The following is a 13,224-nucleotide window of genomic DNA, read 5'->3' as shown; positions in this document are numbered from 1 at the left end:
CATGTCTATACTCAATTGTCATGCAAAAAATATCAGGGCAGGAACGGAGCCAGATATTTTAGGTCTAGTACAACATCTAATGTTTTCCATGGTTTCTACTACGCTGAAAGGCAGAACTTTGCCATGATGCTATATGGACCCTGGAGATGATGTTTGGCTGTGAATGCAGCTACATCTCCCATAGCTCCAGGCGTGTTCCAAGCAAGTGGGTGGGCTGGGATCTATAAATAGTGTGTACTAATCCATCCTTCAGTTTATAGTGAGGCATGGTAGAAAACACACAGCTACAATCTATTCACACAATTTAGTAATATTAGATCCTCAGGAGGTATTTCTGCTTACTTCACAAACATCTGTTTATTGGAAATACCATTTTGATAAGCAATTTTCTCAGCCTCAGTATTGCAGCAGTACAGACGTTACAGGTGAGGATGATGATATGGTCCTTTTTTGGTCCTAGTGCAGGGTGGTTCTCCCTAGTACAGAGGTGTAGGACCACAGTTCTTTTCTCACAGCTGCACCATACATAGACATCTGCAACACATGAAGCACTTGGACATCAGCAATCATAATCAAGCCCCCAAAGTCAAACTTCAAGGAAAGGTACTCCCCAAGGACCCACAGTTCTCTGGGTAGGACTCATTTTGAACTCTAGTGATGTTAGATGGAGATCTTGCAGTGTATCTCAGCATTGAATATGTTTGTCCTGGAAACAGCTTCAACTGCATATTTGAATGAAATCTCTTTGCTTTGGAGAGAGCTAATGGTCAACTATCTGTAGGTATTTTTCCCATGTCATCATCTTGAATCCTGCTGACTGGTAACATACAGAGCTGTCTGATGTAATGTATGGCCAAGAATGGAGAATCCCAAGTTTCTGCCTGTTTCTGGTGGCTATCCAGGGAAAATGGTATTCACTGAGTAGGACAGTGTGGGAGAGTAACCCTCTTATAAAAAGTGAATTCTGATGTTTGTATCTGTATCCAAGCTGTTGCAGTGTATACAATTACTTGTATTTTAAGAGCCTTGCTACCTTGTCTCACTACCCTGGAAAAGACTGGAATATTAAAAAGAGAACCGTCAATCCCACTATCAGCAAATAATCCTCTAGGAGATAAATATGGTAAAAGAGTCATACTTGTCTTAGCCAATATTGATATAATCTCAATTTCATATGTTATTGTATTTGAAGAACTGTTCTGGAACTATTCAGAGAACATACATGTGATGGGGTAAATGAGTAGCATATGATTTACCTTTAAAAGGTCAGGCTGTGCAGCAGTACGTATCTCTAAAAGTATTTATTTCATCATATGACCAGCTGGTTGAATGTCTTACTATGATACAGCAGCATCGTGGTACTGTACATTTTGAAGGCAATGCTAAATTCAGATCCTGGCTCCAGCTGAAAGGCTCAGGATGCCGTGACTTGCTGTTTGGGGCTGAAGAGGAAAGCAAAGTTCAGGGTTGGATCCAGACCCAAAGCCCCAGAGTCCCTGTTTTCCTGCTGCCAGGAGCACTGGTTTTGCCCTACTTGTTTGACTAGGAATGAATGTGACTGGCTTGGTTTTCTTCCAGACCGGTTTCACTTTGCCTCATTATAAACTTCACCATGTACTGTCCTTTCCCCTGCCTTATCTCCCCATCTCCTTCAAGGGCAACGCTGGAATGTAAGAGGGGTGCTTTTGCTGGGAGCTGTTCTGAGCTAAGAGGACAGGCAAAAGTGACCCTTTATCCTGCTTGGTGTTTCAAACAGCTTCCGCCTGCGGGGAGGGGGTGTATTGAGAATGTGTGAGAGAAAACACTGAAAAGGGAAAAAAGGCACAAAAAGGGAGGAGAAAAAAAGTACAGCAAGGAAGCTAGAGACAAACTTCAAGTTGTGGATTATTTCTCACCCAGGCTCTAATTAGGAAGCCTCTTTTGGGACTGTGAAGCTGTCAGGCTGCCAAATGTCAGCGTGTTTATCGGAGATCAGGCGAGTCTCCTGTCTGCAGCAGTGAGTTCGGTGCCATGATCCTCCTGGGTCCTTCCAGCATGTGTGACTCACTCGGCACTGGCACCTCCGGGGGCTTCAAGGCACAGCGGAGGGCTTCTTCTTCTCCCTTAAAAACCCAAAAATAAGCCCATTCCTGGGATTTGGCCTCTTCATGCTGTTTCTGCATGGAGAGGGTTAACCATACAGCACAGAGCAGCTTCAGCGTATGTGACTCAGATTCCCAGGGAAATCCCCAGCTTATCTGATGGAGCCTGTTAGTCTGCTAATTGAATAAGCTCCTATTAAAAGTGCAATGTTTTTTAATGACTGCTAACAACGGGCCAGATTCTGATCTGATCTTTTCGCTTGGGATGGTTTTTGCTGCTGGTCGGGCCCAGCCCCTGATTGCAGCCAGGCAGCCGCCCCCAGCCCCACCGGCCTCAGCAGAGCTGCAGCCGGGCACTGAAGCCAACTCACCGGCTCCAGGGCTTTTGGGGTGCGGGTGAGCTACCGGCCTCGAAGTTTCACATTTAAGGAGCCAGGACTTCATGAAATGTAACAGGCAGGAAGCTTTTATTGGGGATCTTTAGGAAGAGGCAGAATGCTGCAGTGCAGCCAGCAGAGGAAAGCATTTGTTGGGAGGCTACCAAGGATTTCATGTAACATAACTGCTGAGCATATTTTTGATGTGATTCGAGCCGTGCTCTGAGTAATTAACTTTCCCAGTGTTGAAACCAGGTTGATTTGTTGATTCTGCGTATAAGGTGTTGTCTGTGTCTGCCTAGGAAAAATGTTGTGTATGGCTCTGCATATGCACATTCAAACCCTAATTTTAATTAGAATTATGTGTATAATATCTGTATCTCCTTTTTCTCGACAGGAATTGACTTTGAGAAGGTATATGCCTAACAGGAAAATTTTTTTAAAATGTAGTTAGCATTTAAACTTAACTTCGTTGGGTTCCAGGGTACTTCCAAAGGAGACTGTAACACCTCTGATTTCAGCTAGGCTCAGGGTGGGGTTGAGCTCTCTGGCATGACCCTGTGACCACATTTGCCTTCCTTTTCTTACCTGAAACTCCCAGTGGGTTACCCAAGCCTATGTAACATCAGAACCATGTAAAGTTTCTAACAAGAAGGCTTTTTTTTGTTTCTTCTTGCAAGCCAGGAATGAGATCTGACCACCTTCAACCCCACGCATCTCCACACCTACTCAGTTCCTTTGTGTCCTTTTTGCTTTTCTCCCAGGAAAGTTTCTATTAAAATGCAGGAGCTTCTTTTAGGAGATCCCACACATCTACGCTGACACTGAGCTGCTGCTTTAAAAGTTTCATGGCAACCCGTAAGTTGTGGGTTTTTTCCACACAATAACAACAACGAAGTGTCAAAAATCTCAAGCTCCTGTTATCCGAGGCAGAGTCTAACCCCCATTTCTCAGCCTGTTTTCTATTCCCCACTCCCGAGTTGTCAGATGCTGTGACATGGCTCCATCACACCACGACTAGCAGTCCCAACAAACAGAAAATGATTTCCAACTGGCAAACACACTGTTTACTTTCCAGAAAAATTGCACTTTCCCATCTGACAGCTGATCAAGGGATCTCCTGCTGCTGTCAGCATGAAGAAGTGTTTAAACACAGGGATGGAAGTTTAAACATTTTCTCATTATCACAGAATAAAAAAAATTAAAAAATAATAAAAAAAAGGCATTGAGTCTCTCCGACCACCTGCTGTGCCAGTAATGAAGCGATGTCACATGACCAGCCGGCAAAGACTTTTATCTCTGCCCCAATATCATTACTGAAGTGACACCTGTCACATGACCTGCATCAGAGCTTTCATCTGGGCTCCCCAAATGCAGTTCTGGCTTGTGAGGGGGATTTTCCTGGCACTTTCCTCCCACACACACACTTTAAAGAGCATTGCCCACTTGCACCATTACAGACAGGGGTTTGCAAGTTTTAAAGCCCTTGGATCTTTCCTTGGGCATATATAATTCGGCCAACAAACTTGCTCCAGGCTGAAACAAAACAGAATCCTGGCCTGGGAAAGAAGTTATTTCATTTACTTCAAGATGTTTTTAAAGCAAATATTTAAGTCTGATGTTAAATTCTCTTTACATAAAGGAGGATGTTAAAGGATTTCTCAAAAACCTCAGATTTGGTTTTGGTTTTTTACTAGGTGGTGAGAAGAAACAGTTTGATGACCCTTAAGCACAATGATCTCTATTTACATGCACTTTATAAACTCTCACTTGCTTTACCAAAGCATCCTACTCCTGCCAAAAGAAAGTATTTTCTGGGGGAAAAAAAGGAAAGGTCGGTCCTACACCTCTCTGCCAATGTCTGGGATTTTTTGTGAGGTGTTCAACAGCAAACACATGGATTTGAGATGGGCCCACATAAATGACAGCAGTATTGAGCACTTACTTGCCAGAACCCATTCAATTATTATCTCAAAACATTAGACATTCAAATGTGACAGGGGATGATCACCCCACAGGAACTAGATGTGAGCCGGTTGGAGATAAGAGAATATGAGCTTTATGGATTTTTCCACCTCCTCCTTTCCTACTCCACACTAATCCATGAATGAAGTCAGGTACTTTTCTCCTTGCATAATCTGATTCAGCTCACAAAACAAAGAAAAACTAACTCAGCAAAAAGAGTTCATCGTTTTCCATCTGTTTAGTGAACTAAATCAGTTCTTCAAGGGCTTACAAAGGTGCCAGGAGAAAAAGAGAAAGACTGTAAAGCTTGAAGCAGGGAGGGGAATGGGGGAAGCAGAACTGCCTTTTTGGGTGGCACTAACTTGGTACATGAATTCAGATGTGTTTCTTGTTACCTATTCTTTCTGACTCATTACAACACTACAACCATTTTCCCTGAGAGCTGTTGCCCCTGAGATTGTGCAGGCCAGGGTATGGAAAATCTACTGAGATCAGTACTCCTGATGTAAATAGTGTTCCCATTAGTTGAGGAGAGGAGTGGTTCGGAATCTGTTTCTCTCTGATCTGGCATGTTTTAGGCATTGGGCCTACAATGTTGAGCTCATGAACAGAAGACTGCTGGGTTGCAGCATATCCAGGGTCTTCCTGGCTTTCTGCCCCTCTAGATACAGAATTAAAAGGTATCATTTGACTCTTTGGCAATTTAGCATATGGCTAAATTTAGCAATGGCATGGCCATTATGGGGTAGCAACTATGTAAAACAGCAAAGCCATTCTGTCCCACTGCTCCAGGGCAGAAGAAATTTACAATTGATGCTCTGGATAGACCATGAGGAAAAGTGACTCAGTTCTCATCATTTGATCCCTCACTGACCACGCATAACAAATCCTTTCATTTAACATATCTTGAGCATTTAGTTGCTCTCAATTACGAGCAGACATTCAGCCACAACCATCCCACTGCAGGCAAGGGAGATCCTGCTTCTTCACTTCTCTTAGTCCAGACATCTCCGAGAATGCAAAAGGAATGCAGAACACCCCTATCCCAACTTGGGCATCATTTACAGCTGCTCTGTTCAGTATTGCAAAGGGAGGTCAGGTCACTGAGAGTGGCTGATGTTTGGGAGTTCTGGGTCCATGCAATCCAGAGGTAGAAAGACTTGGGACATAGCTTGTCTTTTCATCAAGGCAGAGAATTTTAAGGAACATAACATAAGGATTATCTTGTCCTCTTAACTGAGCAGTGCCTGCAGATAGTCTATGTCCCCTTCAATGCAGCTAATCCATACATTCCTGAAATTATGTCTGTAGCAAGGGCAAAGGGGACCATAAACAGTTGTTCTGCTTCCTGCCCAGATCTGCTCACTGGGCAGGAAGCAGAACGTGTTTGGTAAACGATGGACTGGAGTGGGGCCGGAGATGCAGCTCTCTTACACTAAAAGCCCACCTTTCAGCTGTTTCTATGGCTGCCACCCATAGCTCCTTGACTGGTTTTGTTCCAGTGCCTCAATGGTCTGCATAATTCTTGCTCAGAGAAGTTCTCCCAGTCATGCCAGTGACACTACTCAGATGAATAAAAATATTCAAGAAGGTTTGTATGTCTGCACTTCAATGATTTCTCTTTGTCTTCCTTTTTTCCCAGATGTGCTGTGAGGTTACACCAAGGCTACTGGTTTCTATGTCCCAGAGCTAAGAAAAGTATCTGAGATAACTGAAACCAAGCAGATTAGTACTTGAACATAGTAAATTACTTGCTTTCCCAATTCTTCCAGGAAGAATTCTGTGAGAAATTTCACAGTAACTGCAGTTGGGAAAGAGGTCTCTGATTTCCCCATGTATCCCCATCAGCACTCACCTCAGATTAGCTTGTCTTCTCATAGTCTGTCAGCAGCCTTGAGATCAAGGAGATTAAAACACTGTGGAAACTCATTAATGAGCCAGGACTCTCTGCAACAGCTGGACCAAAAATGGACTGCATTTGGCTGCATCTTAATTCTCTGCCATCTCCCCTCTGCTCATCAACACCTGCACACATTTGGGATGCTGTATAAGACCCCTGAATTCAGCTCTAAGCAACCAGTCTGCAATGCACATGTCTAATGCTCTGCTGGTGTGGAACCAGTATGCTGGTAATCCTGTTAGTAATGGCAGAAGCTCCCTCTAGGAAATTATAACAAATAGTCTTAAACAATTCCTTTTGTTGACAACTCTATCCAAGAAACCATCTTCCCTGGAGACTTCACTCAACTTTTGACTAATCCCCTCCTTCCCTCAGGAGCTCTTTTGTTGAAGGAGATTGTAGGCATACCCCAGGAATGACAGGTCTCTGTAAGCCTTGGATAAGCCTCTACATTCTTTCAATTGTCAGTCCCCATCTGTCCTGTTTGTACATCGATCTTCTGGTCCAGGGAGCTCTCTATTAAGTGACACATGGCTGAATATATTCTGCAAGTCCAGTGTCCAGACTGTGCTGTTACATCTTCGTTGCCAAATCAATCCTTCTGACATTGCTTTCTGAAAAACAAAAGGCAGGACATCTGCACAATTTCATTCTCTTCTACTGAAAGGTGATTTTTTAAAAACACACACCCCACCCCTCAAACTGCGTCTTTGTTTTACAATCTCAAAGATTTTTCCTCAGTTTGTAAATATAAGGAGTTATTTCAAAGGTCCTTCGTGTACAATCTGCCCCTATTGCAGAGGAATTCTATTAGGGTAAAAATCCATGGCCTAAGTCCTAAATCAAAAAGAAAAATAAATCCCAATTACAAATATTCTGCAGGGCTAGTGCCTTCAGTCACTCTGCTTGTTAAAAGCTGGTTTAAAACAGGCTCTTCTCTTCCTGTAGATTCAACTACACGTAGCTGGTACAGTATCACATACATGTAGGAGGCACACCATTAGTTATCTGAGTATTTATTTTGAGAGACAGAATGAGAACAGTAGCAGACTCCAATGATCCATATGTTCCTCCTCAGCAGGTAGAGGGAAAGTGGTGGGTGGAATTGGGTAGAAAATGGGTGGAGTGTTGGCATGGAGTATATATCACCCTGGGATAGACGACTGACAGTATCTCATCTTTTCCTGACACCAGAAGGAGAACAAGGAAGAGTCTGTGATGATGTTTTGTCCCTTGCTGTGTTGCTCAGGGCCCATGGATTCAAGATGGAGCCTGGTATGTTTAGTTTTTTGGTTTTGTCTATTTTTGTAATTTAACTCAGGTTGGCAAATGAAGGAAGGCTGGCCAGTTTCATTATGTTCCCAGGAAATTCCATTCTCTCATGTGCCAGCATGAGGCTGTTGTGCTTTAGATGCCTATCTACCTCTCATTACATTTGAAAAAGCATACAGAACCCCCTGCTTTCCATTGGTAGCCTATTAAAATGACAAAAAAATTACTGTTTCATTTATAACCTGGCTTGCATGTCTGAATCCAGATGCCTTTTTTAAAAAGAGAATTAATAATATGAGCACCATCACATATAAAATGTTTTCCTGTAATGAACTGCAGAAGAAAACTTGAGTTGACATTTAAGCTTGTTTAGTATGCTTTGTAAGCATCTAAAAAAAAAGGGACACAATCATTTTGAGGCCAGGTTAATATAAAAAAAATGCTTAAGAGTGTCTCCTACTAGTTCCAAGTTTCACTATTTTAAATGATATATTTGTGAAATGCTCTCTGAATCAGTTAAAATGGGCCAAATCCAAGTTCACTGAACACTGATGCATGAGTGCCCTCCTCAAGTGAGTTGTCCCAGAAGCCTTAATGGAACTGACAGCCAGCTTTTCTGGCAGGATTAGGTCCTCTCTGATCACAGAGAGAGAATAGCCGTCCTGTCTGCACTCAGCTGAGCAGGTGAGTAGGGAAGGCATTCAGGCTGCTTCCAAAACCCAATCTGGTCACAGCTCTGGCAATGTCAGGTCTTTCTTAAACGGATTCAAGGCTGGCCTCTCTCTGCCTGCTGTTGTCTACATGATGAGGGCAGAAGGGGTAGAGAGAGGCTGTGAGACCAGGCACTGAGTGCTGGGACCTGATCCTATGGCAGGTACATGCCATCTACGTGCATTTGAAAGCACAGATGGGTAGCTGAGGTGTGTCCTGCTATCCTAAGGTTGACTCTTAGCTTGGCAGACGATAAGACAGTCAAAGTAATTTGGCCTCAAGACCAGTTTCCAGGTCTGCCCTGCAAGCACAGATGCAGTGGTGACACAAACAGGACACATGCTGCTAACAAATGCACAAAGTAAACAAAGAGACAGGATATAATAAAAGGATATTTTCTGGTAATTTCTTTCAATAACAGTGATTTTAAGTGAGCTTTTGGTCTTCTGTAACAAAAAGAAGATGAAAAATATTGATGCTGAAGCATCATTTTGAGGTGTGGCACTAAAATAGTGATTAATTAAAATCAAGGATATTACAAGCTAAGGAGATTTTGCTTAGCTCTGCCCAGGTTCCAATGTGTGTGAAATCAAAACAAGTAAGCTATGAAATGTGAACTCAGTAGGCAAGGACAAAGGAGAACAAGGCAATTTGGCCATTTTAAGCAATGGGGAAATGAAGCAATAATTTGACTGGGGAAGCGTCAGAGGAAAGGGCACTGGTCTGAGACTTGGCAATAGGACAAAACAAATCCAAACCTCCTGTGATACCACTGAACATTGTCCATTGGGGGCCATTGGCTTGCTGATGTCTTCTCTCTGAATGTGAGATTTCCCACTTTGCTCTCACCCTGGAATGTGGTCATCCAGCCCTGAGTATCAGATCTCTTTTCCTACCTTCAATACACGAAGAAATTCATGCTAAGGGTGACGGCAGCAGCTTTGACAATGGCAACTACATGCTTACCAAAGAATTATTCAACCATCCATGATTTCTACCAAAACTTGCTTGAACCTCCTGAGACACGGCTTTTCCAGTAAGAAGCAAACAGGTCACAGATTTCAGGTTGCAGTCTCACTCCTGGAACCGTGAGCACTGATTGTCCTGCAGAAAAATCAGGTTAAAGATAAAGCTGCAAAACGGTCCTTTTCCTTCATTGAGCTACTTTCTTAATGCTCTCCTGTGACATTAGCCACAGTATAAACTAATTCAGGATCCTATTTCTCACAGCTGCATTCCTTCTGATTGTTCTTGGAAAATTATTTCTTTAATCTAGACACCCTTCTCTAGAAATCTCATCTGCAGTTTCTTTTCTCTTTTCTTTTTCTTTTTCTTGGAGCAACCAGCAAAATAGTATTTGGTAGAACAGTGGTAGGAATGCAGCCCGCTAATCAAAAGGATTCAAATGGATCTGTGCACTGCCAAGCTCTCTCCTTCCCACCCAGCAGAGGGGAAAAAAAGAAAAAGAAAAAAGAGATAGAGCAAAGGCACAGAGCTTCTCTCCTTCAGCAATCTCACAAATGCAAAACCTTCCACTCCAGTGACTCCTCATTAACTTACCAAATCTGACAGTCTAATTATCGTAGCCGCTTCACGCTTAGAATAAATAAATACTAAAGTGGGTGTTTAAAGAAATTGAGCAGTGAAATTCAGTCATCTAGACAGTCAATAGAGAGTTTATTTTAAATTTTTATATTCTTATGTATTTATATCATTTTAGGAAAGATAATGAGATAGTTGTCTTTCAGGCTAATTGAGTTCCTATGCTTATAGTTGCTTGCTGTCACAATCTCAAACTTAGCTTTAACTTTTGTGCCTTAGAAATCTGATCACTACATCCCCATTTACTCTTTTCTGCTGATAACTGGGTGAAGTCAGAAGTGCACCTGAGGATGGGAAATGACTACGTGAGACTTCCAGCCTGGATGTCTTTCACAGCCAACAAGACAACTAAATCTTTTCAGATTTGCATTTTGGAGTGTTAAAGGGAAAATGGAAGTTAAAGAAACCTCAGAAATAACTTGCAATTAGAAAAAAATACAGAAAAACATCTGCTAACCTCTGATGCAATAGTGTCTGCCTCCGTGAACGGTATTAGCAGCACTCGCCCCAAGAGTGGTTTGTCTCCCTGAACAATAAGACCCTTATAGAGATTCTCTGGCCTGAGATCAATGGGAGTCAGAGCATTTGATCCATGTCTGTAGGACTTTGTTTCCACAAGTCACATGGGCCAAACTTTGCGCCAGTAGCTTTTGCAAGAGCAGGAGCTGGGGAGTGAGCAAAGGAAATTTTCCTTTTTTTCCCATCTTTCCCTTTGCCCCATGCTCCTAAAGAGTGCCCAGCACAATACCTGCCCCAGGACAGCATGCAGGGAAGAGCTTAAACAGGGCAACATGTCCAGAGTCCTGTGCACTTGGCAAGCATCTGCTGTGATGTTGCAACAGCTCTTTCCTAGGGTGGTGGCTTAATGACAGAAAACAAAACTTTAATGCCCTGTCAGTATGAAGGCAAGCAGATCTTCCACCAGCGTGGGGATCACACCAGGTGAAGTGAGGGGTGGTTTTCCTGAGTTAAGTGAAGATTTGTTTTATCACCTCACAGATAAGAATGCTTCTGGCTTAGGAGGGGCAGCTGAATTTCCTGCTCAATGCTAGTTTTGATTTATTCCTGTTTTAAGACACATTATAAGCCAGATTCATATACCTGGTAGGAACTTTGTAGGTGTCTGTATCTGACTTGCAGTGAAGGATATCCATTTGCTGTGTACAGAGGTCTCAAAGCAGAGTGGTAAAAAACCAAGTGACTGTATGAACCTTCTAGCTATTTAGGAGATCCTAAGGAAACCATCCAACCCAAACAAGGGGTCATGAAAGCCAGCTCTTCTTGTATGTCCCCTGTGATAACATTTACCATTTGCTGGTTAATCCCCACAGTAATGGGATTTTTGGTAGGCAGTGGCTTGCGGCCTTAACGTCCTCATTGCCCACACTTGCTTACTTGCTTTGTCTTAGTTTAGATGCAACAGACATTAAAATGACTGTCAACATCAAGCCTCCCTCCTCCTCCTTGTCTCTGAAAGGCTGAATAGTGGGCTATTTCAGGAGAAATGGTACAGTGTCTTCATCACCTGCTGCACTGATTTTGTGTTGCTGGGGGAGGTAACAATTACAGACCAGTTGTACCCAAAAAGAGCAAGTACCTCCTAGTCAAAGCCAGGATCACATCCATGCAACACACAATCCTCCTCATGGAGCACATACCGGAATTTACTAACTGCTGTGCTGAGGATATGGCCGGGGTTGAACATCTCCTACGCTGTGAGAAAGGTCTCTACTGAGACTGGATATTGGTCTGGTGGGGAAAGGATCTGAGCTGCCAGCTCAGGCTGCCCTGGGCCCTGTGCCCGGATGGTTTGGCCAGAGCCCTTCTTGCAGTGTCTTTTCTTGGGAGTGCACTGTTGATAACCCCAAATCCCACTGCTTACCTTCCCTGCTTGCAAGCCTGCTCTAAAGCATCAGAGGGCAAAAGAGAGGGAAAATAAACCAAATCTATAACAAGAATAATAAGCTGCAACTGTTACTGTGTCTGACCTGTCTGACAACAGAGTGAGATACCTCCTCAGAAGGCCCTTTGCACTTCAGGACTGACACTGAGTTGAGAGCACAGCTCATGCTTTCTTGATTCAAGGATCTCATCTTTCTTCCAGGAGGGATTAATTGGACAGAAAACATTCTGCTTTAGCAGGTGGCAAAGGGTTAGACTGAAGTTTTATCAGAGCTGCTGCAGTGCAGGGCTGCACTGCACAAAGATAATTGTCTCAGGATTGGCTTTGGCCAGAAAAAGGACAGCAAATGCTCCGGTTTTACAAAAGGTCATCACTACCGCCCCTTAGGCTACTAGCCACACTGAAGGGAAGCTGAAGAAACCCCTGCACCTCTCTCTGGTTTTAGATCCAGAGGTGCTGGTGGCACATGTAGAATTAAGGCCACCAAGATGATGAGCAAGATTTGAACCCGAGCCTCAGCCTCAGAGCCACAGGAGTGAGCAGCTGTGGGAGAGGCCCATCTGTGGGCCAGCCCACTCAGAGGACAGAGGATCTTCTTCCTCCCTTAGAGCACAGGCTACTCTTTTTTTCTAGCACTTTGCACTCAGATGAGCATAGCAACAGCAACTTGTTCTACTCTGTAGGAGCTGACCTCCAGGAAGTATAGAGCCCTGTGCTCCCTTTCCCCCTTCCCACGGGCAGCAGCCAGCCTCTAACCATTAACATTCCCCCTAGTAATCAGAAACATGCTGTTTGGAGGGGTACTTGACTTCAAAACAGTGATTTCTCCAATTATTTTCTCCCAGGAACTGACCTTTGAAAAACATCTTTTAGCTTCCAGCTTGTCATAACAACTTATAAAAAGGACAGTTATGGATACAATTATTTAATAAAAACAGAGAATAATTTCTTAAGAAAACCTTTTATTTTTTCTAATGTCTCTCTCTTACTCTCTCACACATCTTGGGATCAACCCCATCTTCTTTCACCTTTCATCTCCAGATCATTCCTTGCCCTACTGCTTTAACTTTCCCCTTCAGAGGATGGCAGCTAATAGCCAGCATCCTCCAGAACAAAGTCGAACAGAATATATTTAAAATCTCCACTGTTATCATAGCAACAAGAGTTTTAAAATGATACAGTTAAATTCCAAAATAGTATTATGCCAAAGTGACACAAGAGAGAAAATGTCTTAAACAATTATGGCAATAGGAATGGCTACATGGGGAATTATTCAGAATTGCCTAAATTTTACAGGCTTAATGAGTCACTCATGAATATGGTCTTGCATGATCGTACTGTACTTGTTTCAGCCCTGTGCACTTTGATTCTGTTCTCAACACATTGGTTGCTATGATAACGCCATGCAGTTTC

General features: G+C 43.1%; 1 protein-coding gene across 4 annotated transcripts in view; it reads right to left on the bottom strand.

The window, feature by feature from the left end:
- Positions 1-338: 338 nt before the first annotated feature.
- Positions 339-13,224, bottom strand: part of CDK15 (cyclin dependent kinase 15) — a 43,167-nt gene continuing 30,281 nt past the window's right edge. For 2 of the 4 annotated variants that reach the window (XM_048309202.1, XM_048309203.1), the window contains exons 12-13: positions 9,273-9,410; positions 339-6,937 (exon numbers count right to left, since the gene is read on the bottom strand). In XM_048309202.1, the coding sequence (XP_048165159.1) occupies positions 9,301-9,410 (110 nt within the window). In that variant the 3' untranslated portion in view covers positions 339-6,937; positions 9,273-9,300. The remainder of the gene's footprint in view (positions 6,938-9,272; positions 9,411-13,224) is intronic. The other 2 variants (XR_007204731.1, XR_007204732.1) reach the window with 2 other exon arrangements.

This window comes from Corvus hawaiiensis, chromosome 7 (genome assembly GCF_020740725.1).
Source record: "Corvus hawaiiensis isolate bCorHaw1 chromosome 7, bCorHaw1.pri.cur, whole genome shotgun sequence".
In the NCBI taxonomy this organism is placed as follows: domain Eukaryota; kingdom Metazoa; phylum Chordata; class Aves; order Passeriformes; family Corvidae; genus Corvus; species Corvus hawaiiensis.
This window is presented reverse-complemented; position numbering and strand designations above follow the sequence as displayed.